The sequence below is a fragment of the Pestalotiopsis fici genome, assembly GCF_000516985.1.
Source record: "Pestalotiopsis fici W106-1 unplaced genomic scaffold PFICI_Scf_11, whole genome shotgun sequence".
NCBI lineage: Eukaryota > Fungi > Ascomycota > Sordariomycetes > Amphisphaeriales > Sporocadaceae > Pestalotiopsis > Pestalotiopsis fici.
In genome coordinates this window covers 1,070,697-1,098,280 of record NW_006917101.1, presented here as the reverse complement: position 1 = coordinate 1,098,280, position 27,584 = coordinate 1,070,697, and the positions used below count along the sequence as shown (strand labels likewise).

General features: G+C 50.7%; 8 protein-coding genes across 8 annotated transcripts; 3 read left to right on the top strand and 5 right to left on the bottom strand.

The window, feature by feature from the left end:
* Nucleotides 1-1,063: 1,063 nt before the first annotated feature.
* On the bottom strand, nt 1,064-5,699 carry PFICI_13319 (uncharacterized protein; the record flags this gene model as incomplete). Its single annotated transcript, XM_007841900.1, has 3 exons — nt 1,064-1,749; nt 1,807-5,422; nt 5,496-5,699. 3 exons carry the CDS (start codon nt 5,697-5,699, stop codon nt 1,064-1,066), a joined length of 4,506 nt encoding a protein of 1,501 aa, XP_007840091.1.
* Nucleotides 5,700-6,280: 581 nt separating this feature from the next.
* Nucleotides 6,281-7,072, top strand: PFICI_13318 (40S ribosomal protein S11-B; the record flags this gene model as incomplete). Its single annotated transcript, XM_007841899.1, has 3 exons — nt 6,281-6,458; nt 6,691-6,929; nt 7,004-7,072. The coding sequence occupies 3 exons, from the start codon at nt 6,281-6,283 to the stop codon at nt 7,070-7,072; spliced, it is 486 nt and encodes a 161-aa protein (XP_007840090.1).
* Nucleotides 7,073-8,022: 950 nt separating this feature from the next.
* Nucleotides 8,023-9,034, top strand: PFICI_13317 (uncharacterized protein; the record flags this gene model as incomplete). The annotated part of the gene is made up of 2 exons (XM_007841898.1): nt 8,023-8,520; nt 8,582-9,034. 2 exons carry the CDS (start codon nt 8,023-8,025, stop codon nt 9,032-9,034), a joined length of 951 nt encoding a protein of 316 aa, XP_007840089.1.
* Nucleotides 9,035-12,052: 3,018 nt separating this feature from the next.
* On the bottom strand, nt 12,053-13,204 carry PFICI_13316 (uncharacterized protein; the record flags this gene model as incomplete). The annotated part of the gene is made up of 1 exon (XM_007841897.1): nt 12,053-13,204. One exon carries the CDS (start codon nt 13,202-13,204, stop codon nt 12,053-12,055), a length of 1,152 nt encoding a protein of 383 aa, XP_007840088.1.
* Nucleotides 13,205-16,865: 3,661 nt separating this feature from the next.
* PFICI_13315 (uncharacterized protein) lies at nt 16,866-17,134 on the bottom strand (the record flags this gene model as incomplete). Its single annotated transcript, XM_007841896.1, has 2 exons — nt 16,866-16,964; nt 17,051-17,134. The coding sequence occupies 2 exons, from the start codon at nt 17,132-17,134 to the stop codon at nt 16,866-16,868; spliced, it is 183 nt and encodes a 60-aa protein (XP_007840087.1).
* Nucleotides 17,135-19,286: 2,152 nt separating this feature from the next.
* Nucleotides 19,287-21,497, bottom strand: PFICI_13314 (uncharacterized protein; the record flags this gene model as incomplete). The annotated part of the gene is made up of 3 exons (XM_007841895.1): nt 19,287-19,523; nt 19,580-21,429; nt 21,488-21,497. The coding sequence occupies 3 exons, from the start codon at nt 21,495-21,497 to the stop codon at nt 19,287-19,289; spliced, it is 2,097 nt and encodes a 698-aa protein (XP_007840086.1).
* A 1,268-nt stretch (nt 21,498-22,765) lies between these two features.
* On the top strand, nt 22,766-24,700 carry PFICI_13313 (uncharacterized protein; the record flags this gene model as incomplete). Its single annotated transcript, XM_007841894.1, has 1 exon — nt 22,766-24,700. One exon carries the CDS (start codon nt 22,766-22,768, stop codon nt 24,698-24,700), a length of 1,935 nt encoding a protein of 644 aa, XP_007840085.1.
* Nucleotides 24,701-25,279: 579 nt separating this feature from the next.
* Nucleotides 25,280-26,525, bottom strand: PFICI_13312 (uncharacterized protein; the record flags this gene model as incomplete). Its single annotated transcript, XM_007841893.1, has 4 exons — nt 25,280-25,951; nt 26,013-26,287; nt 26,369-26,453; nt 26,520-26,525. 4 exons carry the CDS (start codon nt 26,523-26,525, stop codon nt 25,280-25,282), a joined length of 1,038 nt encoding a protein of 345 aa, XP_007840084.1.
* Between the last annotated feature and the right edge of the window lie 1,059 nt (nt 26,526-27,584).

The following is a 27,584-nucleotide window of genomic DNA, read 5'->3' as shown; positions in this document are numbered from 1 at the left end:
GAAAGACGTGACGCGGCTGATTATAGCAACGCAGAGTGGTGCCAGCAGCATTAGATTGCACATGGGTCCGTAGCATGAGCTCAGTACTATTGGAAATGAGACTGACTGGTAAGCTCAAGTATGATAATAAAAGACATCTTCACCACAGGTCCTCGGGATGGGGTCACGACCTGAATAAACTAAACTGTAAGCTGGCATGGGTCAGTGGTAGAGGTCGTTAGACCTTGATTTCTTTTTGCAGTGCTACTTGTACGTATATGCTTCAATTTGGTTGAGTGCCTCTTTTTTTTTTTTTTTTTCTACCCTCCCTCTCTCCTTTCCACAGTCTGGCTTGCAATTTGTCGGTAGTGGTGTTGCATGTGGTTCTGATTGAACTTTGATACAACTTAATGCTTTCTCCACATTCAGTATAATGTGTCCTGTGAACTTTGATAATTCCATGGCTATATCAAATACGGTTTTTATTCTTGAGTAATTATGCTTACATCATATCCTCAAAAGTAGATCTCAAAGCTCAATATTCAATGTATCATCTTGTCGAAACACAAGACATGAATCAAATATGTCTATCAATCCTCTCTGGATGATAAAATCCACTTGCTTGATACTGCGGTCGACTGGCATAACTCAGAATCGACTCAAATCGCCTTATTCAAAGTTGAAAGAAACGCTATACAAACCACCAGGCATATGGCTTGGCCTATTGCCTTATGGTGATGACACTCAGTGAACTCAACGTGGTGGAAGCAGTACCCAATTCGAAAACAAAAGTCTGAAAAGCATCAAGCAACAAGCAACTTTTTTTTTTTTTTAACAACAGGGCATTTGGACAACTCGCCAAATATGTCTTGTCCTCAACTCAATCAGATATGCACCATAATGATTAGGGACGTGTAAAGGTTAATCACTCCAGGAATGGCTATTCTGTTATGGAAAAGACAATATAATTCAATCACAAGAACGCTAAGGTATATGTCTCGACTCCAGCCCCTGAACTCCGTCCTATAAGCAGTCCTGTCAGAATGACTGCACGTCATTAGTCATTGCCTTTGATCCTAAAGATTTATTTCCTTCCCCTAGCCAAAAGCCTTTCATGCAACTCGACGATGACATCGCTCCACGAGTTCTTATCCGCAGCCTCGTCTCCTGTTCTAACTAATTCTCCTAGACGTGTGACCAAATAATCGCATACATTGTCAATCTTAAAGTGCTCGCCGTAGACCACCTTTGCTTGTGGCGAGATGGTAACCTCCAGTCCTTGGGGTGTGTCTTGAGCATGCATTCCCAACACAATGTCTACCTTGGTCTCCAAAGCTGCAAGAAGCAAGACAATCTTGACCGTCAGGGTGGAGTCATCGGTCCGGGAGACCTCGGTAGGAAAGGTGCAATTCAATATACGGATGTCGTTGGCCACGGCGCCGGCCTTGTCCCACGCTGCGCCGACAGCCCGGAGAAGAGTGGAGATCTTTGTGCTAGCTTGGTCCAGTCTCCTTACGTAATCACGGATGCTCTGTACAAAAAATTCCTTTTCGGGAGTGGGCGGCTGTGGATCGCGCTCCCGATTGGCTGCAACATACCACAGGTCAATGCGCGAGCCACTAGACGAGCTGCCGGGCTGGTGCGCGCTGCCCTGGAAGGAGGCAATGTCAAATACCAGCTCAATGTCCCGACGGTACGTCATGGAGATCCTGCTTCCAGATATGCCGGTAATGTTCCAGCCGTGCTCCTGTTCAATGGCATCGACTTTTTCTGTGCACATGTTTTAGTCTCAACCCAGATATTGCAGCAGTCTTGAAGTGGACTCACCTTTAAGAGAGCTGATCTCGTGAGAGGTCCAACCTCTACACTCTTCACGGATTTGCTCGGCTTCTGCAATTTCTGCCACGCAATCCTCTTTCCTCCGTGACAAGCCTACCACTGTTGCCTCGGTCTCTTGAAGTGTATGCTGCAACTCCTCAATCTGTCGAGCCATGGCCTCAATGTCGGCGTCGACTGCTGTCAGCTCAGCCCGGGCAGCCAGCAAGTCTTCGGGGTCACAATCTGCAATCTCTTGGGCGATAGCTTGCAAGTTCTCGTGCTCAGTCTCGAGTGCTTCTGACTGCGCCGTAAGTTCTGGCAATATTGACTGCAGCAGCTGTTCCTCCTTTTGCAAGACTCGCTCGTCCTCATCCATCTCCTCGGCTATCTTCAACAGACCTTCCTTGAGGCCATCTTGAAGCTTCATGCGCCATTCGTACCACATGGCTTTGCTGAGTAGCCGTGCGTGTGTTTTGACATTCTTGAATTGATTGTCCATCAGTAGCTTGAAGTCCGGTGATGCAGAAATGTATTCCTTGAACAGTGGTGGGTTTTCTTCAAAGGTCTCAGTCTCGATTTCGCGCACGATGCGACGTCCCTCTGAAATGTACTTTTTCAGCTCGCGGCATGAATGTTGATAAAGCTCCAGCATGGGGACTGTGCAAGCCCCAGCAACAACACAACGCTCGAACGACATGTCATCTTCTCTCTGCAATATGCTGTCTCGGAAAGAATCCGGGGCTTGAGTGTGTCGTCGTTTGGTGGTAGTGAGTTCCATGAATCGAATGCTTGTCATATTGAGGAAGTCCTGGAGGTGAATGCGCTCCAGACCGTCATCGGGGATTTCGAGATCGTCCAATCGGGTTGGGTCCTCGAAGCTAAAGGTATTTGTAGGCTGATCTTCAACGACTTTGAACTTGTTTTTGGCTTGTGGTGACTGCACGGAAGAAATTTTTGTTGGTGAGAGAGACGTTGGCGTGCTTGCGCTCTCCTCTGTCTCTTCAGGGACACGTCCTGATGATCTGGTGCGACGACCAGTTGTCTCAGCCTTGGAAGGAGGTGCATTAAGCCGCACATTCTTGACAGGCGATCCTTGGTGACCCTTGAGTCTCTTGACACCATCTCTTTGGTCATCTTCATCATCTTCGTCCAGTTCAGAGGGCCGCTTGCCAAGAAGGCCCATGGCACTGCCCACGTGCAGACTTTTTCGGCCGCGGAGAGGGACACTCTTTTTCTTGGGGGTCATGCTGGAGATCATGTCCTTCAGGGTAGATGTCGAGTTCTCATCATCGCCGTCTGCCTCTCTTTCCAGAATTTTTCGGCCATTTTCTCGGTCTTCATCAACCCGGCGATCTCGGTCTAGTTCTTCCTCGATAGGTCGTGGGTCCGCAAATGAAACTCCTCGCCCAGGTTTTCCAGGAATGAAATTGTCCGCCGCTTCGCCGATCGACCCGCGGCGGTCCAGAATCTGAGTAACCTTGGGGGATCCTAGTCCTGGACGATCAGCTCCCAACCCAGACAGCCTGCGCCTCTGAGGCGTGAGAATGTGTCGTGGTGTGGAAATGCCAGTCGATAAATCTTGCTGAAAGATACTAGTTCTTTGTGGGCTCTTTTGGACTGATCGAGGCGTTTCTGAAATCTGAATCGTAGGTCTCTGGGGCGAAGCAGTCCTTGCCGGTGATCTGCTTGGTGACTTGGCAGATGGTGTCCTCTTGGGTGGAGACGAAGCTACCTTTGACTTCGGTGTGAGCTCCTTGAAAGGGCTTGAAGACTTTGCTGGCGAAGTGTTGCGGATGCGCAGCGAACTTCTTAGAGAAGAGTTCCTGAGAGGTGAGGGATTTCTGGCAGGAGACGAGTTTCGCATTGGGGATGAGTCTCGCATAGGAGAAGAGGAGTTCTGTATTTGAATCGTACTGTGTCGAAGTCCTTTTCCACGGAATGCTGACAGACCAGGACTTTCAACTACTGGCGAAGGCGCTTTGTTCTCAGTTAAAGCTGACATGCGTCTCTTGGAAGGAGAATCGGCTGTAACCGGAGTACTGTCAGTTCGATCGACCTCTTCTTCCATCAGTTGCTTCGCCACTGTACGAGCCTCCTTTGGGGATGGTTGTGTGATTATGCCACCAATGGCCTGTGTCATCTCCATGCCCATAGTTGCGTCATCTTCGTCGTCCTCCACTTCAATACGCTGCTGATTGGGAATGATACGACCTAAGCCAACTGTCATGTCCATGGTGGCCTCATCACCGGCGTTCGTGGTTCGCCGTCTGCTAGGCAAAGATTTCCTACCCTTGGCTGCAGTCTGAGTTGAGGCCAAAACACCCCCTATCACATTTGTGAGCTCCATCGACATGTCCTCATAGCCTGCATCGCTCTGCAATTCGGTTGCATCGTCTTCCGGGGCTTGTGTCTTTCGAATACCGCCAATCGCCGTCGTCATGTCCATGGTGGCGTCATCCATGTAGGACTCTTCGTTGGCCTTTTCAGGACTGGTGGCACTTTGTCGAGCGAGAATACCTCCTAGAACCTTGGTGACGTCCATTGACATTTCCTCGTCTGCAGCGTCATCTTCTGGGGCATTTGACTTGATAATACCGCCAATTGCGTGGGTCATCTCCATGTCCATGTCCATATCCATGTCCGTTTCGCCGTTATCGTCGTCCTGGCCACTAGATGTCTCAGCATGCGATACCTCGGGCGTCGCCTGTTGATGTGGATCGCGTTGCGCCAGGACAGGTTTCTTGGCCCAGCCAAAAGAGGGTATGATTTCTTCTTCCTCGTCAATACTTTGAGTGTGTGCTTGTCTCTGCGCCAGTCGTAGAGCGTCGTTCAAAGTATCGTTCTCGGAATCCATGGAATGTTCCGTCCAAATTGATTGTCCAGATGCGATTGAGGTACCCGTCATCTCATCAATGTCCACATCCATGGTGGTGCCATCGTTGTCAGAGTCACTACCAGAGTCGGAATCAATCTCTTCGTGTGTCTCAATCACCCCGTCCGTGGCATCAGAATCTGAGCTGTAAATAGTTGAAGCCAACGTGTCATCATCACCGTCGTGATAGTTCAGAGTAGACGCAGCTGAGCTTCTTCTGCGCTTCTTCTGATGCAAGTCTCTCTGATCTTCAGGCGTATCCGGCACAAGGTCTTCTTGATCCGGTGGCGTTGACGGTGGATCTGATCCATCTGGACTGTCAGGTGCTTGTGATTCTGACTGTGCAGCGAGTTCTGAGGCCCGTCGAGCAGCTTCAGACGATGTTGTCGAGTCTTGCATGTATTCAACTTCGTGAAAGGTGTGTAGCGTAGCTTCTGCGGCAAATGAAACTCTGCGGTTGGCTAGGGACTTCCGTCGTGCCTCTCTCCGATCGTTGATTTCCTTTTCCAGAGCCTTCCTCTCTTCCTCTTCGCGTTTTCGTGCAGCAGCTTGTTGCTCCTCCTCTGTGCGCAATGCAATCTTGGTTCCAGACGAGCTGGAATCATCCTTTCCAAAGGGGGAAAAGGATCCGTTGCCACTCTGAATACTCGAACCAAATCGCGACTTAGGCTTATGGGGTGGTATTTCTGGCAATATAGGAATCGTTGGCTTCAAGATCGACCTGGGTGGCGGTCTGACTGGTGCGGCTAGCGACTGGAAATCAAATCAATCTCTGCCATGAAGCGAGCAGCATGAAGACGAGCATGCGTCGGACACGATCACTTACCACACGCCTATTACCGGTGCTTGGTTTAAGAGCGTCAAGTCCACCTGGTCCCATACTCTTGCTTCGCGACTTCTTTCGGCCTCCATTACCGGCCAAAGAGCTAGCCACGTCCACAGTGATATTCTCCTTATCCATCTTCTTGCGAACTGGCGACTGGCCAGTGGATTTGCGCGACCGCCGAGTTGAAGGCACCGTAACATCCATCTTGAACAGATATGGGCGCGACAATGATGCAAAACGTGGCGCGACCCTCGTTCAACTAAAAGAGCGTATTTTTAAAGCAAATGGTACTGATTTGGGCCATAGGACTCCAAGCGCGCATGAACATGACTTTAATTGTGGATGTTAGCAACCGCGTCACAGCAAGCAGCGGGTCACTTTTGTTTGGCCTCTGCGACGGACTTCCATTGTTTACAGCACTTCCATATCAAGACTAGTGCGGGACCTCTTGAGAAACTGGGGAATGTGATAAGCGGGTCGGTGCTTCTGAATTTGCAAAGGCCCATTTTGGCCAGCAAATGCACCGCCACCGACACACTCACAGACCAGCCAAGGCCTGAGCCCCACTTGAGCTTAGTTACGGCGGTGGAAAGCCACAAATCAGCCACAGCCCTTTTTGCTTGCCCGCACACATTTGAAATTTCGTGACAAAATTCTTAGGATTGGAGAGACCCGCCTCGAAACTCAAGAACACCCATTCTTTCGCCCAACGCCCAACCTCAAGTCAACCACCAACTCGGCCACCGCACGACCTTTGCGACCATCGACCACCGACAATCGCAAAAATGGCGACCGAGCTTACCGTCCAGTCTGAGCGTGCTTACCAGAAGCAGCCTCACATCTTCCAGAACTCCAAGGTCAAGACCAAGTCTGCTAGACCTGGAAAGGCTGGCCGAAGATGGTACAAGGACGTCGGTCTGGGTTTCCGTACCCCCAAGACCGCCATTGAGGGCAGCTACATCGGTACGTGAGAGAAAACGAGAATTGCAACGGAGGACCAAAAAAACACAAATTGCACCATGGGAAGGGAAGCGACGCGAAACTTCAGCCGAGACTGCAATTCGAAATTTTGCGACACGGCGCGGAACATACCCACACACATACACAACTTCATTGCGAATCGCGCGACACACTTTTCTTGGTTGAGGAGGAATTTTTCGTAATGACCAGCCGCTGACATGATTCCTGTTTGCAGACAAGAAGTGCCCCTTCACCGGTCTCGTCTCCATCCGTGGCCGTATCCTGACCGGTACCGTTGTTTCCACCAAGATGCACCGTACCCTGATCATCCGCCGGGAGTACCTTCACTTCATCCCCAAGTACGCCCGTTACGAGAAGCGCCACAAGAACCTCGCCGCCCACGTCTCCCCGGCTTTCCGTGTTGAGGAGGGTGACCAGGTCACCGTTGGACAGTGCAGACCTCTCTCCAAGACTGTATGTGGCATCCCCGCCCTCAATGTGTAGGAGCGATCTTTATGGGTACACGATGACTGACTCTCCCTCTCCAGGTCCGATTCAACGTTCTTCGCGTCCTGCCCCGCACCGGCAAGGCCGTCAAGAAGTTCAGCAAGTTCTAAAATGGTTCATCTCTTCTGGGGGGCATTAAGGCGTCAATTGCATGAAAGGGTTCGTCATGTGTTCTGAGAATTAGGACTAGGGCGGTTCAATAGGATGCTGCTCGGCCAAAAAGAAGCCATGTTTTGCAGCTAAGAATACAACGATTTCACGCACACCAACTCTACCTCGAACGATCACGATTGGTTTCCTGGAACGATAGGTACCGAAAACTTGGGACATGAGGGATGTATCGATATGACAACAAAACGTCTTGACGATCAGGATGATTTTCTACTTGTTCATGCGCACACGGAGACTTGCAAGTGAATATCTTGTTTTCGGTCCGACCTCTTGACTATCACTGCGTATGCCCAAAGATATAAGTGGTAGTTGCGTTACGGGCCATACTGATCAAGCGCTTGCAATGTCAACATGCTGATAGGCACCTGATACGACGGGCATCTGGCGGCCATGCGGAACCTGGATTTGAATGTGTTCGGCATCAAATGTCAATTCTCAACGAAGGAACCATCGTTATGCACATGTAAATGTAGTCTGATATGTTGTCCAGCAATTCATGACTTGGTCGCCATTTCAACCATGCCCAAGAATGAATATAGCGCCCTAGCTGCAAATGTCAGTTGCTATTAATTAATTCACCATTTCAAAAAGTAGGTTTCTGGATCTGTATTATAATGAGTGTGTATTAACACTGTGTCTAATCGGCGTTTTGGTCATACTTTGTACAGTCCCCATATTTGTCTAGCACCGTATGCGATCGATAGAGGCCAATAGCTCGGAAGATCCCGAAACCCATTCTCAAAGCTTCAACTTTTTTTTCCTCCTTCTCCAGAGATTCGCAACGGGAGCAGCTCGAGAACACAACCACGCCGATCTTAGCGCATGAAATTTGTCCCTCCGAATATCAATTGCTATCCAGAGTTCTCGCGATTAGCCACAAAAGACCAAAATGGGCTGGTGGCATAGCCTTTGGGGCTCCAACACGACGGACGATCCCCTGCAAAAGCTAGACCCCAAGCTTCGCGAATACCTCGAGAAGGAGTCGCCCGTCAGATACCCAACAACAGCAGAGCAGCAGCAGCAACAACAACAATCACAGTCGCCGTCGCCGTACCCACAAAAGACCGAACATGGTCAGCAACAACCGCACGAGTCTGCCGTACCCAAGGAGTCGCAATTCCAAGATGGTCGCTATGCGCACCTGTGGAAGAACTACCGCCCCCTTGCCGAGATCGAGGCCGAGACCAAGAGCGACCAGGAAAAGATCATGGACGTTCTAGAGGGCTACAAGGAGCGCAAGAGTCAGATTGGCAAGGCGGCGCTGGAGAACTGCGCGCTGGAGCAGGTCGACTGGCGGTCCTGCATGAGCAACCCCAACTTCACGGAGCGGTTCACCATGTGTCGCGCGCAAATCAAAAAGTTTGAGAGGTGTTACAATATGCAAACGGTAGGTTTCACGGGCAGCAATCGTTGGGTGTGTATGCGTGATGCTGACAATCCTTGTGCAGAGGTTATTAAAATCGCTTGGTTATCTATCCACAGCAGACAGATCGCCCGAGGTCGAAGAGGATATTCAAATGCATGCCGACTCCATGTACCACAAATTTCTGCAGCAAGAAGCCGAGATTGAAGCCGCAAAGACCGAGGGCAGGCCAATACCCAAATTTGAGCCATTGCTGGCCAAGAAACCACTGGTGGGGATCCCAGCTCCCGAGTTCGAGCTTAGCTTGGAACAACAGCAACTGCTCAAGACAAGATTGGAGAAGGTGGATGAAATAGACAGGCCGGCTGAGGAGCAGGCGTTCCGGGCAGAGTTGCGGGCCAAGGCCGAGCTCGACGGCCGGATCAGGGGCATCTGGAACCAACAGGCTGAGGAGAGGAAAGCACGACAGGAAGCAGGACAGGCTACAACCTGGGACAGAGTCATGAACGTTGTCCGGGGCGATAACGAGAAGAGGTGATATGCATCTTGAACGGGGTTCATACCTCTCGTGTTCTAGTCGATCGCCAACCGAGACAGTTTGTACAACCCATGTACTAGTAGCTCATGAGCAGTGTGCCTACTTGCTCACAGGACACCGTTTGCACCACGGTGAATAGTAATGATGGATGGGAGCTTGGTCCGGACGAGCGGTGCCTTCATTACGTTGCTCGATGATGTGGCTTCAGTCTTCGCCACTCACACCAAACTTTGTCTCTGGGCCATAGCGAAGCCGCCTTTGGATTCATACAGAGGGTTACGACTAGCAAGCTACGTATTCAGACTGAGGTTGAGAAACGCGATGTCAATACTTTGGTTTTCGATATGGCATGAAAATCATCAGGCCAAGAATATTTGTACAGGAAGACCACAATACGTCTAGCACATTCAAAGTCATGCATCCAATACTTGCATTTCAGCGAAATTGTGACGACAACAACAAAGTTCTTGTTCATTTTGGCACGTCACACTATCTAATCTTTTGCACCTGTCAGAAACGTGCCTTAAGTGACCAATCATAATGATTATCTGCACGAAAAACACGAGTAATTGAACCACATTCTATAACCGGCTACTATCATCCGACATAACGTTTTCCAGGTTTTGCCGCATTCTGCTGCATCTAGAACCACGATCGCACGCACACATATAAGTCTTGGGAATGGTCCGTGTGGCAGCCAAGAGGTCAGGATGGGGGAGGAGGTAATTGGGAACAGCGTTCGTTGGATGCACATGTGGCTATCTGAGGTGCGTAAGGTGAGAGGCTGGAGGAGAGGTATGCAATCGACAACGTCTCTTTTGGGGTGGGGAAGAGTAGAGAAGGACAAAAAAAAGAAAGGCTATGATTCTGCCAATCAGTGCAAAGGGTGGAAAGAAACAAAATTATATCTGAAACACTCGCTGCATATATGGAGTGCCACGCGACATTGAGCTATGCCTCTCCATGCATGGCAGGCATGGTCTCAGGGAAAACCCCCTCTTTTGTTCTTATATTTTACAGTTGATCTGTATAGTCACAGGCAATACTTGCCATCGCGCCATGTGGCGATAGATCAAGAAGAGAAAACCAGCCCAAGCATTCAAAGTGTTGAGTAAATCAAGATGAAATTAAAAAGTAAGAGCATTTGGATAGTTTGTTGTTGTTGTTGTTGTTCATAATCATCGGCTATTCTTGACTATAGTCTACCATCAAGTCCAAGTGCAGACCAATCATCAGGCGCAGATTAATTAAAGGGACGACTTTCTCAGCTTGCGTATGTGCGAGTCCAAATTCCCAACAAAAAAAAAAAAACGCAATGCCATATTGAAATGCAGGGGGACATGTCACTAGTCAAATACAATACGAGGGCGGTTCATAATCTGACACAGAGATTCAGGCTTCAAAGTGCCCTCAGACCTCTTCTTTGCCGATCTGCACGTCGCCCGATTGTACTTAGTTTCCCTCACTCTCACTCAGCGGCCCATGCAGAGTGTGCACATCCCGTCTGCGACGAGTTTACCACATTCGAGGGGGCCCTGACTGAATGCGTCTTGGCCACCTGGGTACCTTGCAAGGTTGTCCTCAGTCTGGTTGCTGCTGTGCCTGGGGGTGACTGTTTTTTTGCACACACACATATTCTCTGATTGCCACGGCACGCATTGAAACGATTTCATCGTTTCATTGCCGGCTGAGCTTGTTATCTGGCCATTCTCTTAATCCTTCAATGTCAATTCTTCAGAGATGACATTTAATCTTATTTTTTGCATCCCGGCAGATCCTTGAATGAGCTCCATGAACCTCGATGCTGGATATTAGCTCTGCTGCTTTGCTCTTGCTATAGTAGCAAAGAGGTGGAGAACCAAGAACGCGACTTTCCATCCTTGAATCCTGGGGATCTTACAAATCTGCCAACACCAGCGAGATCCGGGATCAATATCGCCACATAGTCTGGGGACTTGGTAACTAACTCCTTCGTACTCCCCACAGTACCAGAATTATACTGACCGCGATTAGCTGAGCCCCATTGCAACAAAGCTCACAAGTCTGGAGAGGAAAGAGTTTCGCAAAGATGATGCTGCACACAGCTCGCCCGCAGACAGTGGGCCGGGACCACCCAGAGGATGGGACGAAACCCCCTCCGGTGCCAAACTATCACATGGTCATCCACCCAGAAGCACACACGAGGAGGCAGAAGAGAAAGGGAAACGGAAACTCAAAATGGTGGACAGAAATGTTTTCGTGCCTCAACTGCGCGGGCTGATATTCAATTTACCAATGTGCTGAAAGCTTTACCACCAAATGGAGTGATCACATACTACCAACTATTCTGGAGACGAGCGACGAGCGCATCGGCCTAGATTGCTGGAGGAAACGCTTTTGCGTTCGCCCAGCTTTGCAATTTGCGAGTCTAGCCGATGCGTATCATATTTGCATCGACTTCTCGCGCTACACGACTTCTGCTTAATGGAGAAGCGAAACAAAAACAGGTGCTGTTGAGATGACCGGAAGTCAAAGGGCTTTTGTACTATTGAATTGATCTGGCGTTGGGTTTAGGGTTTACATATATCATGTACGGGGGCAATCGGAACTTGAGCGAGGCGTCGCGGCACCATACAGCAAAGGGGCCGACTTGGAAATTAAATGTTTACAGCGCCCGACTTTTCATACCAATGTTAATAGATTGTGAAGCGATAATAAATGGCTGTTTAGGCTTCATCGCATCACGAGCAAGACTCTTCAAATCAGCCTTCTACCTCCATGGGGATGTGCGACGACGACGACGGACCGGAAGTTGCAGTGGCAGGCAGGCAGAGCAGTCCTCATCTGTACCCAGGCTGCACGAATTTTCTAGAAAAATGTATTAATTTTGATATTGAACCTTCCAGGCTAGTTAAATGAGTAGATTATGACCAAAGCAACAATAAACCCCCTGACCTGGTACTCATAATGTTTGACTTGACATGCTCAAATGATCGATGAAATACAAAGATAGAATCTGTCCTGCGCTCCATTCAGACCTTACCACTCGATGGGTGTAGACTCGATAGGCTTGTCAAAGAAGGACGGCAAGGTCGATTTGGACACCTTTTCGCTCTGAAACAGAGGGTGCTCATCATACGCCAGAAATCCGGTCCCATCATAGCATCCAACGTACTCGGCATCAATTTCGTCGGCTTTCAGGATGCCCAAGTCGACCCAGAGCAGCAGATCACCACCCTCCATCTGTCCGCCCGGCCCGTACTCGGTCATGAACTCGCGCCGCAGCTTGACGTGCACCTTGTCGTGTCGCCCAATGTGTTCCATGTAGGAGAGGTCCAGCCAGAATAGGACCTGGGCCTGACGAATGTAGTCAAGCCCGGGGAAAAGGGAGTGGCCGTTTGGAGCAGCACCGGCAGAAGCGTCAGACACTCCATTGCCATTGACTGCCACAGCACCATTGGAAGAAACTCCTAGGTGCTTCTCCCCCTCAAAGGCATGACACGCCCTCGCCGACAACATGCCCTTGTCCGGCCCGGTCGTGACCACCGTGGTCACCCACTGCTTGGCGAGGCCATCAAAGTGCTTATTCCAAAACTCCTTCTCCCGCTCAAACATGGCGCTATAGTCCTGCCCTTCCACCACGAAGCAAATATTGTCGGGAAACTTGGCCATCCTCACCCGGCCAGACCGGATCTGCTTGCTGAGCGGCCGTCCTTGCATGTCTCCCGGCGACGCCGGAGACTGAAACTTGTCGTCGGGGCCGTCGGGCGTCATGCGCGACCGGTAGGCTCCCCAGTAGCCGCTCTTGGAGGTCAGGGGAATGTGCTCGCCGCAGTGGCCAAAGCCCGAGGGCTGGGGCTTGTTGGACTCGTACATGGACCGCGTGGCGGGCAGACTAATCGTCTCGCGCCAAAAGCCGGCATCGTCGGGCAACCCGCCCCAAAAGCTCGACGTCTCGGGGCTCTCCCACCAGGTCTTGAAGGCTTGTGGCGACGGCCAGTAGCTCATCCAGATCTTAGAGGGCAGGTCATTCTGCTCTAGCTCTTCCACGTGGATGGCTGCTGGCTTGATGAGGCTGTTGAACTGTTGTATAGCGTCTTGCTTTGCAGCGTCTGGTCTCTCGGCTTGGTACTGACAGCCAAAGATGGAGACGGTAAAGTGGTGGGAGGTAGGGAAGCGTGCGCGAAGCATATTTATCTGCAGATGTAAAGCCTTGCGGATGAATATGGTGTCTTGATATGAACAACAAAACCAAACACTGATGTAAAACAATGTGAATATCGAGGCGAAGGCGTATGTATAAACAAAGAAGGGAAAGTTGATCAAGAATCAGATGGCGGGCTGCACATTTCCATGCCAGTATTTATCATTGAAGACCAACAAGTTCAGTACAGCCTCGTTATGTGGAGTGTTGCATTCCCCTCGAATTGCTGCACTCTCATGTGGCACAGTACCCCAAATACGCCATTGTGGCTCCTCTTAATTCCGCATATCGGGATCGTCGGAGAGTCCTAGTTTGGTCTTGTGTTCTCTCTCTCTTCTTGGGTGTTATCTAAGAGACCTGTTAAGCGGGAATTGCCTGTCGATTACCGGCGTCACCTCAGATGCCCGTAGTCAACAATGCTCAAGACATGTCCAAATGCCTTATCATTGTCCCGGAGTAGTCACATTTGAAGGATTGACAAACTAAGAGTATACCAACTTGCTAGTCGACAATCAATGTCTGGGGATACCCACTAAGAGGGTGCCCCGGGTAAGGACTATCCTATCCGCGAGGTCGCCTTTTGGTCATAATTCTCTTGATCGCGATTGGGTGCTTCGGTTTGCTGGAGCGGACCTGCTACGCCCGCAAGTCTATCCCGCGGCTAACGACATGCATTTCATTGGAGCCAAGAGTATTATCGCAGCGCTTGACCCGCTATTTTGGGGTAGTGAACATGTTAGCCAAGGACAACCTACTGTGGTTGCAGGCGTCTGGCGTTAATAAAATACCCCTGGTCAAGTACCAGATCTGATGGGGCGCCCACTGGACAGCTGCCAAAGCACGCACAAGACGTGCACAAGACCTGTACAAGTAGCTCCGAAATACTTACCGGGGATGTTTTACTTACCCATCATACCACAGTAGGTTTATAGACTATCGCCAAAGTCCCGGTGAATTACGCCTCAGTTGCCAGTAGTGGCTTTGCCAAGTCCCGATATCCGGCTCCTTGCGGAAGTTAAGAGACCACCACACAAGATATGAAAGAGTTATAGTCGGACCTGGCTCAAGCATTATGGATTGTACAAACTCAAACATTCAAGAAGCTTGCCTACTAGAAATAGTTGAGAGTCTTCCCACAAATCGGTGGTAGTTACCAAGCACTGGTGTCAATGAGTCAAGATAAGTAGAGTGTCTAGTCAGCAAAAGAACTTTATCTTTCTGAGAGCGCTCGGAATAAAAATTCCAGGCTGGCAACTGATCCATATGGTCCAATTGCTCGATAAGTTATTACAGATGATTGTGGCTCATCTAAGTCACGTTTGAAGAAAATTATTTCGACACAGGGACTTTACTTTCCTGAAAGAGTTATGTTTCTCTAACACCGATGGTTCCTACGTCAGCATTGATTTGTGCACTCTTGGCACCAACCTCGTGACGGTTCTCTCATTTTTATGCTGACAAAATAGTAGCATGGGCATGAATCCTGCCAATTATTCGAGAATAGTCGCCATATAGACATTAGCGGCAAGACATAATAAACAGTATCGCATATAACCTCTAGCATAGGCGGCCTCAACTTGGCGTAGCTCATATGCAACCATTAATGATGAATTTGATAGTGTAGCCGATCGAATCAGCGTACAAGTCATTGAAAAGCCCAGATTTCGTCTCGCTCCGTGATCTATTTCGGGGCGAATTCCACGGTCGGACGGCGTAATGAACGTCGTGTCTTTTGATGCCCATAGCAACAATATGCATGTGAGATTGATCCCCTACCACCAAGCATTATAGACCATTTGATGACCTGTCGAGAGATTGACGATTTTCGATTTTCATCGGCTTTCTTTCATGAGAGCATATATTGAAATGGTGAGAGATCCCAATGACTGCTGATGCACAGTGGTACATGCACATTCCCTACTTGCCAGAAGTGATGTATCTCGAATGAGCCAGGCCTGCATAGGTAGAGGTTTGATTCTGACATATTCTGCCGTCTCTAATTGGGTTCATCATTGTATATTATCAAGTCACGGTGGATCCAAGTATATCTTATGCAAAATTCGAGACACTGGTCGTGAGTTTGGAGAAATTCGTTCTCATCTACCTTGATGGCTTACAAGAAACTTGCTAAAAGACTAGCAGTGCAGTTGGCGTGGTACAGTCGAATCTAGAGTCTCATAGGTACATACCAAGCATGTCGGAATGATGGACTCGAAGTTACCCAAGAAACAAGCATAGCATTTCCATAGTTTCAAGAACTCGGAGCAGAATATGCGCGACGATGGCCAGAGTTAATCTCGCCAATATCTAGATTGATAATTATGGTCCATTATAAAGTCTGATATTGTTGGGCAGAGAAGACATGCTCAGTCACATTTGCATGCTCGGATATCAATTTTTTTTTTTTGGACTCACCCCTCTGTATGCACGGACGGGCGAATAATCACCAATGATCGATCCATTGCAGTGTATGAGCAAAGCGACGCAAAATACCCTAACCTTGTCCAAGTCTATCGCAGACGTCAATTCGCAAAGGGGGGTCTCTTGGTGCGATTCAGCGTTGGTGGGTAAAGTCATCAAACGGTTTCGAGTAGGACGGCCACCAAGATCAACGGTGTGGATCAAATGCATCCATAAAATGCGCGCTTACCGTCCGCCAGAGGCGTTCCTGCGCCCAGTTGACTTTCGACCTCGCCTTTCCCCAGGTGACTGATGCGCAAATGTCAAGGCGCGTCAGGTGATTAAATGGAAATGCGTCGGCCTCCCGGAACGTCTTTTGCGGAATCCTCTACGCATACATTGGAATTCTGTTGGCGAGAAGAAGAATGGAGGTTTTGGAGCTAAAATGTTCAGAGAGACGTTGACGGTTGGTGTCGGGGGAGCTCTCTCCTCAGTTAGCGGTGATGGAGGGGTGTTCTCGATGCGGGCGCGCTGGGCACTGCACCATTTGGTTTTCGCAGTGCGTCCTCAAGGAAAGTTCTCTTGCATTTGCAGCCAATGCGACAGGGAATCCCGTTGCAAAGCAGCTGCAGGGCAAGACACATGGATGATGCGATAATCCATGAAATTGATTCAAGAGATAAAGAGGAACGGGCTGAGCTCGTAGGATTGAACGTTGAAAACAGCTACTACTGATCGGCCCTGCTGCCAAGCCGGAAACCAGATCGCCAAGACGGCCTTGGCTCAGCACGTCAGAAATGCTTAAATCGACATTTCGCGGAACGGAGGAAGATCCAACGGCCGAGTTACACTATAAGTCCTGTGTAGCTCCAATCATCAAGTATTATATCAATTGAAGAGTCCAAGTAATTCCATCGATTGCAAAGAGTCTGCTTGACTAGTAACTCACCTGTGTTCAACCGGGGATGGGCAGCACAGGCACTTTCGGACAGAGGGGAAAAAAGACACGGGAGATTGATGGTTGCGCAACGTGGTGGGAATCATTTCATTTAATTGATATCGCTGTACGTAACGCGCCTATAGCTAGGCCTTTCTTGAAGTTTCATCTTTCCCTTCAGATCATTTCATCTCCACCATCGTGGCTCCTGTCTGCCTCTCCCTTTCTCTGAGTCTTGATCAAAAGCTGAATCCGCTTGGTCTGTCGTAACGTGGTGGAAAAGGGAATATTTGTTTTATTGATTAAGGCGCTTAGCAGCAACCCTCCTGGCAGGCGCAGAGACCGCAGCAGATCTCGCAGCCGGCCTCCTCACCACCGCGGAGTTCCATGTCGGGCTGGGGCTCCATGGGCTAATTGTGAATATTGTTAGTTCCCAGTGTTCCATCGAATAACAAGCTGCATGGGACAAGAAGATAAAAACAGAGAAGGAACCTACGGGAGGCTGGCTGACAACGCCGGGGCCACCAGGGCCGGGACCCATCTCCATGGGAGGCTGTTGCTGGAAGTCGGGGCCAGGCATCTTGAATTGGTGAAGTGTGGTGTTTGGGTGGTTGGTGGTGGTGATTGAATGTGTTAAGGTTGTCTGACAGGTGGACAAGCTCGCGAAAAGAGATGGGGGAGGGGGGAGATTTAAAAAGAAGAGCCAACAGGAAGCGGGTAGGCCACTCTTAAATTGGTGCAGGGAACTGCGGTAGAACTGGAGCAGACAAGCAGAAAGAGGGATCCCTTCTCCTCTCACCTAGGTACTTAATGTACTTGGACTAATAAATTGAAGGAGGAGAGAGCGGCGGCGGCCTTGGTCAGAGAATCAAGGACTCAGCCCATCTACAAAGTACACACACACCTCCCCCGGGCCCATCAAGCATAGAATGGGCTGGTGGGCATGGACCCTTACCCTTCTTTTGAGACGCCAACACACATAGCCATACATGCAGACAGACCAGACCGCCGATATGAGATCAGATCCTTGGGACCCGGGACCTCCTGTGGCCAATGAGTTCATACTCGAAGGGTCTAGCTCTCGCTGCCATCCCAAACCTTGATTGCAGTGCTGACTGTGATAACATCACTTGCCGGGGGGCGCCAATGCAAAGTATGGGGAGGGACAATGGATATGATGGCTAGATTTGGTTGGATCATAGGATGTAACCTTGTAAGCCTTGAAACGCAGCGGAATAGAGCACATTCATCAGATGGCTAACGGGATTGGGCGGTCTAGGTAGGTAGGTAGGTAGTGTAGAGAACTGGCAGTAGGTACATCAAGGTAAACGCCCTTTTGGTACAATATGGACTGCTAACAGTTACAAACAACTCACTGGTACCTACGTATGTGCGATGCGTGAACCCCCCATTTGCGCACCGGGGATCAATCGGATGACAGGTCACAGCAGAACATGGGTGGCGCGACTAGATAACGGTAATAATCATCTGCATGATGGTGGTCCTGGCAGGAAAAGCTGTCAAGCGCCTTCAGTTGTCGTGGATCGTCTGGAGCCAATCCAACTCGGGTATTCCGTGGAATGATGTGTTCAACTGAGGATCATTTCAACCCAGTATCCAAAAACTTGTGACTGCGCCTCGATGCGGGCGGAGATTCTCGGTAGGTGGTTGCCGTTCATGATGGGCTCAACTGTCGAATCAATTGGAAATGCGGACGGAAATCCGGCATCTCAAGCGCGGCCAGCGAGGCGCAAGTAGTAAAAAATACCACTGCGCCAAAACAACCAGACTGTCATGGGCCAGGTACAAGAGAGTTTAGCGGGAGAAAAAAAAAACCACAGACAGAGCTCCAGGGCATTACTAGGTAATATAAGCGTGCGGGACCCAATATCAAAGAGACTCCAGCCAGGCGATGGAGGGATACAAGAAAAGTTTGGGATCTCAATTACCGGCGTAACAGAGAAAACCAAATAGACGTATTCACCAATTGATTGTCCAACTCCCATTCAAAAATGCCTCTGTTCTTGTGACGTTGCTTGCTAACAAGCAAGTTTTGAAGTTGCATCGGCTATTACCTAAATGATGCACAACTCCCCAATCGAGTCAGCGCATGCATATCAATGATCTCTTCCTAGGCGCATCGACCTGACTGACACGCTGACTGGATGGGGCCTTTGGGAAAGCAAGGGACTACTACTGGAAAGCTTGGACGGCTTCGTAACGCGATGGCGCGTTCTTAAAACGACTCGGGTGGATCTTAAGCTTTGGCCTACCCAGCTTTGGGCCCTGGATATCGAATGGGTTCTGAACTCATCTCCCGACTGCCGAAGGCCAGACACTCCGCGTACCCGAAATAGCCCTGAATACGGGTACCTACACCAGCCCGACTCCATACTAGGTATACTACATGCTGTCATAGGCAGCTTCTTCGTAACTCATATCCGTCATTATGGTTATATTTACACAGACCCTGCGGCTCCATCTCATGTAAGGGCCGTCCCGGCCTTGATTTGGGCAAGGGCGACGTGGAGAGAAGGCATCGTACTGTGCAATGCATCGATACTCGCATCGGCCATAGACAGCTAGGGTCGATAACTGCCCCATGTGGCTGCATAGCTTGGCTAAGCCATCTGACGACGCAACAGTCGGACAATGCCTCCATTTCGCGGGCAATGCATCGGCATCAATATATGATGATCCACGTTTGGTGGGATGCACCAGAAACAAGTGCATCATCTAGCTTCCAGGGCAGCAGCCGCACGCTCCAGAAACATGTTGAACTCTTGAATCAGCTTCAGATTGCCGACACCTGATTCAGTTGCGACCTGACCAGCAACTCGCGATACAATCAATTCGAGATTGGCCAGCTCGGCCGTCTTCTGTTCTCGGGGCCCTAAATCAGGAGCCTGCCGGCCGTTATCGATGACCAGCTCAATATCATGCATGGTGGCGGAAAGATTGAGTTGGTCCTGGTAGCGGCGTGAGCTTTTCTTTCTCTGCACATTCAAGAGATTATGAGACTTACCAGGGACTGTTTGCTTTCCTTTTCATGTCGAACTCGAACGGCATCTATCTTCAATGCCACCTGCTCCTTCTCTGCACGGATGCGGATGATTTCGTTTCTGAGGGTAAGCTTCTCCTTTTGGATCGACCGTACACGCTTTTTCAAGGCGTGCAGAGTGTCTAGAGCAATAGTATGCTCCAGTAACCGGGTCCCCAGCTCTTGTTGGAATGCCTCGAGTGCTCGTAGTTTTGTCCTATATTCTTTTCTTGTGGCCGCATCCACCGTATTATTGGCCGCCTCGTGCAGGATTGCCAAGTTTGTATCAATGACATCCTCACAAATTTGCGCCAGTACATCAATGACATTGACGCCGCTGCGATTCGCAAATGGTATGTCCGCACTGAGAATATCGGCATCCGTGTCGCTTTCATTATGTTGTGAACGCTGTGTATACCTCTGTACAGCAATGGGCACTTGTTCGTCTGCCCCACTGTGTCTCTTCCTACTCGGTTTCTCCTTTGGCTTTTGCTTCTGTTTCTCGCTGTTGAATTTTCTGCCAACTGCTGCCTTCGGCTGTGATTGCACCGCTGGGCTTTGTTGTGCTCGCTTCTGTCGTTGACGCTTTGGCGGCGGACTAGGTTCGTCCCGCTGAGCATCGAGTTCTGGTGACTCCTCTCTGGGCGGGCTGGTACGGGGACGCTTGCGGCCAATCACACGCGCGGCTTCCTCAGCCTCGATCTGTTCAGCACCGTCTTCCTCTACTGATGCGTCTTTTCCTGCTTCTTCAATTGAAGCCGCCTCATCCTTGCGTGTCGCCAAGTCTGGACTAGGCTGTTTGCTCTTCTTTGCTCTCGTCTTTGCCTGCGCCCTGCGCCGACTCTCTACAAGTGGAACTGGCGAGGATAACTCATCATGTTCAGTCTGAATCGGGGCCGTTGTGGTTCGGCGAGTCGAGCTCTGATTAGACCGAGCAGAACTGCTGCTCATAGTGTTGTCATTATTTCTTGACTGGGCCGGGAGCGGTGATAACTCATCCACCTCGGCAGCACCAAATGACTGAGCCAATGCGCTCGGTCTTGTCGTCCGCCGAGATCTGGCAGAGGCTGCGCTTGGCGTAACACCACTCATTCGTGTTTTACGTGCCAATGGTGAAGAAGCCCCAGGCTCGCTAGAAAAGGCCGTTTCCTGGTCAATGACCATTCTCTGTAGCTCTGCGCTTTGAGTGACGACATTGCTCATCCTCACTCGTCTTCTATGCCCACTGCCAGGAGCACCGACTGGACTCTCTGTGACCTCTTCGGAGACGTGAGCTCCAGCAGATATCCTGGAGGACATCGAGTCTCTAGAGCCAGGCCGTGCCACTTGCTTGGGCAATTCTTCAACGCTGTTCCCTTCATTTTCGTCTTCGTTTTCTTGGTTTTGGAACACTGTTATTGGTGAAGGATCTGTCTGTCCGAGCTGTGGCGACGAGCCAGCAACGGGCTCTTCCTCAACGGGCTCTTCCTCAAGTTCCGCTGTTGATTCTTGCGCTGGTTCCCCTGCATCTTCTTCCTCTTCACGCGATTGGTCCTGCGGTATTTCGTAGGGATTAATGTTCAAAGCGCCGGTCCGATCCTGCAACTGAAGCAGCTCCTCCTCTGGGACGGGCTCGGGATCTGGGATAGCAGCTGCGTCGTCAACTGCGCGTCTCTTAGCAGACGTATTCGACGCGGAGCGGATTGCAGAAGGCGGGGCGGACGGCTGCGATGGTGAAGACTCGGACTCGGCGGCTTCAGAGGACTCCTCGGCGGGCATGACAAAACCAAAGGATTCATCTGCGACTTCATGACGGCCGGCCCCACGCATGCGTTCGAGCATGCGCTCTCCGCGATCTGGCGGGTGTTAGCCAACTTTGGATCTTTTGATGGATCCGACGATTTATTTCCTTACTTGTGGCCATGTTTGAAGAAATCTATGGGCCGACTCATTGATTGTTTCGTCAAATTACTATCATCAGCCTCGCATCGAGGACATCTTCAGCATTGCTCATTAAAGTATCGAGACGCGTCGAGTTACGCGACTGCGCAGTGGTTGTTGTGGCTGCTTCATCTAAGGCACAGGTACACTAAAAGCGCTGGCTGCGCCACAGATTGGTGGAGGGGGCGGGGTGAGAAGTGGCCTGGCCGTGCAGCAGTAACAATCAAGGTGTAGTACATACAACATGTACTTTGTCCAAAACAGAGAGTAACCCCACGCACAATATCTCCTTCAAGGTCCACGAGTCTGGTTGTTCCTGCATTTACAACTCTATTTTTAAGCAGTCTAAATTTTATACTTTCATCTCTACTATTTTTGGTCATTACACATGCCATGGGATGACTTCAAGAATTGCTGTTTCAAAGACCAGGACGCAACGAGGGACTAGCCGGAGCGGCTCAAGATGCCGAGAACCAACGACCTTTTGATCGGTCAAATGTCCAGACATCAATCATGAACCGCCCCAGTTGAGCTCACCACCTGAGGCGCTACCAGAGTATGAACGTTTGTCATGGCGCCGCGCTGAATCCTTCCCATCTCACGCTGACCGCCGAGAATGGAGGATTCTTGTCCGGCCTCCAACCAATATGCTCGTGATGCCCAGCTCCCAGATCAGCACGCCTGACTCTCCCCGCTGGAAAGAGTCGAGCACAGCGTCATTCTTACCCCGCAATGTCCCTTGGCGGGGTGATCCTCGTGCCACAAAACGACACTGCAGAGTGCGTCTACGCCGTCTTTTGCCTGGATCCGGTGCGATCAGATCCCTGCGAATGTGCTCTTCAAGCCTCCCAGGATGCCAGGGAAAACAGGGCGCGGGGCTCCAGGGCTGTTGGTTAGCCCGTCTGAGGCACAGGAGCTGTGTGCGACGCATGGAAATCTCCGCAAGACGTCCTGTCATCCCGATCTTTTCTACCAACTACTTGACTCATGCATTTCCCGTTTGCATTTTGCTGTTCCTGCATTTCCGCCTTTCTTCCCGGAACTCTATCTTCGATGAGGCTCTCCAATATATGTCGTGATCCGTCGCATTGCTTGGGTTTCCCTGTGTAGACTCTTTCCGTCTAGACATGTCATAGCGGTCGTCATCTTTGAGTGCTGAAGTTTCATAAGCATTTTTAGAGGCCTATATCATCTTCCTGGTCATCGTTCCCTTGGAGCATGCTCTGAAAGTTCTTTTCTATAAACGTCGCAATGTTTTTGTGTAGGGGCTTCTCGTCCCTCGGTCTTGCGGCTGCGTCATTGCTTTTCTATACTCTACTTCCTCTTGGTGCTAGCGCCGTCATACGGGAGGCAGAATGCACAGTTTCTTCGATAGAAGGCCGTTCTTGCACCCAATCGACTCCCCAAGGCTTCATCCCAGAAAATGTCGCAGAAAGGACATGGAGAAAGACATTCCCTGAGCCGGACTTGGATGTCCTCTCGGAACTTCTCGACAGCATAGGTGTGATGCAGGATGACTATTTTGCTCCATGGCTAGGGACGTGGCCCACTTCCATAGACTGGACAGGTGCAGTTATGGGAACACATGTCTCAGGGACCTTGCGAAGCTTCACGGCTGCTCTGGACGCTGTGCGATCAAGCGGCGATCCAGTGGAGGACTGGAAGCTGAAAGAGAACCTGATTGAGAATTACTTTACTCAGGTGGTCTCCTACTACTTTGGAGAGAATGACTTTGAGATCAGGATGGAAGCATACGATGATATACTCTGGGTCGTCTTGGGCTGGCTCGAGGCGGTCCGCTTCGTCAGGGAACACACTGCGCTTCACTACCAACTAGAAACTCAGCGAAAGGGCTTGGATAGCCAAAGCACGGGAAGCGTTGGCGAAATCCTACGGAACCAGACCTGGCACGGCAACCTGTGGATTCCTGCCTTTTCCCACCGAGCAAGAGTATTTTGGGATCTGGCCGCCAAGGGCTGGGATACCGAATTATGTGGCGGCGGTATGACATGGAATCCACGACTTTTGCCCTACAAGAACGCCATCACCAATGAGCTGTTCATTGCTGGGTCTATCTCCATGTATTTGTACTTTCCCGGCGACGACAATACGGCTCCGTTCAGCCAGGCAAGAACCTCAAGGGATGCCCAGGGAACGGAAGCCAGGCAACAGGTCGCGCGCGACCCCAAGTACCTCCAGGCCGCCGTGGACGGGTACAAGTGGCTCGTCAATTCCAACATGACCGATACGCAGGGCCTATTTACAGACGGCTTTCACATTAGCGGGTATGCCAACCCAGCAAGCAACAACACAAAGTGCGACGAGCGTAATGACATGGTCTTTACCTACAACCAAGGCGTAGTCTTGACGGGCCAGCGCGGCCTGTGGGATGCGACTGGCGCGCTGTCGTATCTGCTCGAGGGCCACCTGCTCATCCAAAACGTCATCAACGCCACGGGCTACGACCTGAAGCGCGACCAGCCCCGCGACGACTACAAGACCCTGGCACCCGACACGGTCCCCCAGTGGTATGGCCTGGGTCGCCTGGGCGTTATTGAGGACAACTGCGATGCCAGCGGCACCTGCAGCCAGGACGGCCAGACGTTCAAGGGCATCTTTTTCCATCATCTAACCTACTTCTGCGCGCCGCTGAGCCTGCCCCCGCCGGATCTGGGCCGCGAGGTCGACCACGACGCCTTTGCCGCGGCCCAAAAGTCCCACACCGAGGCCTGCCTGAGCTATGCCGGCTGGCTCCGGTGGAACGCCGAGGCGGCCCTGAACACCCGCGACGCCGCCGGCAAGTTTGGCATGTGGTTCACGGCCGGCCTCTTGACCAACCTGACCAGCGCGGCCTGGCCCACCGTGGCCGATCAGCACGTTGCCGGCGTCGATTACCGCAACTATGGCGTGCCCAACGACACCACGTGGCAGCGCCCCGGCGATATCTTGGACCCCGGCGCCAAGATGCCCGTCGGTATTCCCATTCTCCCCGCGGACGAGTCTCGGCAACAGCCCATTGACGGAGCGGCTGCGCCGAGACAAGCCCTTGGTGTAGACGAAAAGGTCGAGAGGGAATCGTTGGCTGATGATCCCAACAACAGAGGCAGAGGCCGAACAGTGGAGACGCAAGGCAGCGGATTGGCGTTGATCAGGGCGTATTGGAGTATCACACAGTTGCGGGATTGAAGACTTTGATTTTATTGTCTCGGAAGGACTTTTTGCCTAAGAAGGATGCATTTACTCGATTTGATCTAGCCACAGTTTGTTGTTGTGTCTTGATTTTCAGAAATTCATGGTCATGGTGGATAGCAGAGAGAGCCAGGAGCTGCATAGCGAGCATATCCTTCATTTTCGCATCTAGAATGATGAAATGCATACACCAGTTGCATATTACATGGATGAAATCAACTAACGATATTACAACATGCGAAAGGTTAGACCACAATATCTAAGCCGTTCCAGTCAAGCCTAGATATCGCCATACATCGTCTTTGGCATTGCCTATGCATAGGTACACTGGTAATCTCGTGAATTTCTTTTAATTGTTTTCCCTCCTCACGACATCGTCGGGTATATCAAAGAAGTCAGGAAGCCAGATACACCAACGACCCACTCCCCAGATGTATTCATATTCTCGTATCCTAGATCGTACATCATGCAGCCTTTTCCATGCGTGAAAAAAATGAACCCATCCAGCGGCCTCATGCTCGACAAAAGTGAGCAGTGACTGCTTGCCCTCAATTTGATAATCATAGCTTTGAGCTTCTAGTCTCGCCACTCGCTTCCGTTGCTCACTTCGTTGGCGGCACCGGCAGCTCCACGCGAAGACGCAGAAGAGGTGGCGGGTGTGTGTTCATCGTCGTCATCATCGTCCAGGGCCCGGGCGAGCTCATCGGGATCCTGCATCTTGGCGTCGGGGTCTGCGCTAAACTCCTCGTTGCCGCGGCTAGCCTCGTGCTCATGTGTGTCCTCATCGGCGCTGACCGAGATGCCGCGAGCACCCCACTTGGACCTGCGGGCGCCGTTCGAGGCACCGTTGCCATTGCCGCTTCCCAGAGCCGGGGCGCTCTCCTCATCGTCGTGCACAGGGTCGAAGCGCTTGATGCCAAAGATTCTGTCCAGCAGCCAGCCTCGTCTCATATCATCAGCGTCTACAATGCCACCGTTTCGGAGCTTGACGCGCTGGCGGGTGTAGTAGACCCAGGCAAAGTCAATGTAGAATGCCGTCTGGATGACACCAAAGATGACCGAAACGGGGTACGGGGGATCGTTGTGGGCATAGCGCCAGATCCAGTTGGGAATGTACAGGGCGCGGTAGGAACCCAAAGTCAGAATGTAGCCCGAGTTGATGACGGTAGGGACAGTCGTCTGTCGCAGAAGGAGCAGCTGGGGGAGAACGGCAACAGACTCGAGGATCTCGGAGAAGTTCCAGAGCCACTAGAAACGAATAAGTCAGGCATGAGACTTGACACACAAATCCAGAAATGTTTCATCTTACCTTTAAAAAGCCAGCCATCGGTGGTCCTCTGAAAATGAGCGTAGTAAAGGGCGAGAGGACCAGGGCACCAGCCGCTGCGGCACCACCAAGCTTCCAAGCAACCTCTCTTTCCCGCGTCCTGGGGTACTTGTAGCGCATAATGGCAATGATGTAAAACGACGAGAAGATATAAAAGATCATGAAGAAGACATTCCATGTAGAGGTTTCGCTGAAGAGGTTGGTATATCTGGTGCAGAAGACGGCGGCGTAGAGTGCTTGGGTGATCATGGAAACACCTGGAGCGCATTCAATGTTTAGCTTTGGTGCCGAGAACAGCTACGGCACGGTGGGTGCTCGTTGGTGATGCTGGCACTTACCCTCACTACTCCGGTTCTGGTGGATGGCGAAGATGAGAATGCATTTCGATGTGATATGGGAGAGATCTCCCAATATCCTAAACAACTGTTGCGACGAGAGTCAGCTCCTCTTGAGTCCGGCAATCGGATGCACACTACAGGTGACACCTACATTCATATCGGAAGCTCTGTCTCCTGCGAGACCCGGTATTCGTCAGGCAGTTGTTTCCAAGTATAGGTCGAGAAAGAGGACAAAAGTGTCTGAATTGAGCCTTTATCGAGTCCGTCTGGATGGCTCTCGGTTGATATGGATGGGAGCAAAAAGCAGCTGCCTAGCTGTTGTTGTGAAGATAAGGTGTTGGAAAAGTAAAGGCAAGGTAGGTGTGTAGGTGTGTGGTCGGCGGTCGCATTACGTGGACCCTGAGGTTGTTAGGTGATGCAAGCTCCCAGCTCCACGTAGTAGGTCATATGTTAAGGTATCTCCCCTCGGCGCCCACTGAGGGAACCTCCGCCATGGCGCATTGGCTGCATAGAGGTCCGGCTCAGACCTTGCCAAACCTTACCGAGCTTAGTGCGCCCCAGATCTCCCAACGCTGGCGATTTATTTAGCGCACAGAGGGCTCCTCTTTACCTTTGGTGGCTGCTTGCTGTTCTATTTGTTGTTGACTGCCAGCTAATTGGCCAAAAGAGGTATCGATCTCGTCTTGACTTGGCCTCTGCCACCTGATCTTGCAAGGTCTACACGTCGCTTTTCTTGAAATATACGGTGTTGTCTGCATATGATATGCTCTATGATCGGTTCTTTGCCGGGCTTACAGAAGTCCAATACCAGGGATCCTGAGACAGTGGGAACCGACTTCAAGTGCTGGGTCTCCAACAACCTGGTCATCATGTCACCTGCTCATGGATTGTGACCAGTCTGTTATAGGGAACATGAAAAACATCCATCCGGTCAGCCAATCATGAGACGCAGCTGATGTATGCATACTAGACCTATACACAAACCAAAATACCTACCTCTTGAGACGGCAGCAATGTCTCACTACAAAGACAATGCTGCCATGGCTGCCAGTGACTTCAAGGTCTACCATCAATCAAGCAACCGCTTTGACCTTCAGCAAAAACAGTCGAGTAAGTGACCTTTTCACTTTGTATAGGTAAGTAGTCACCAAGAAAAGAGCTCCGTTCGGTGAAAAGTGCTTCTCAATTATTGCTATTCTGACCTTTGGTCATGGTA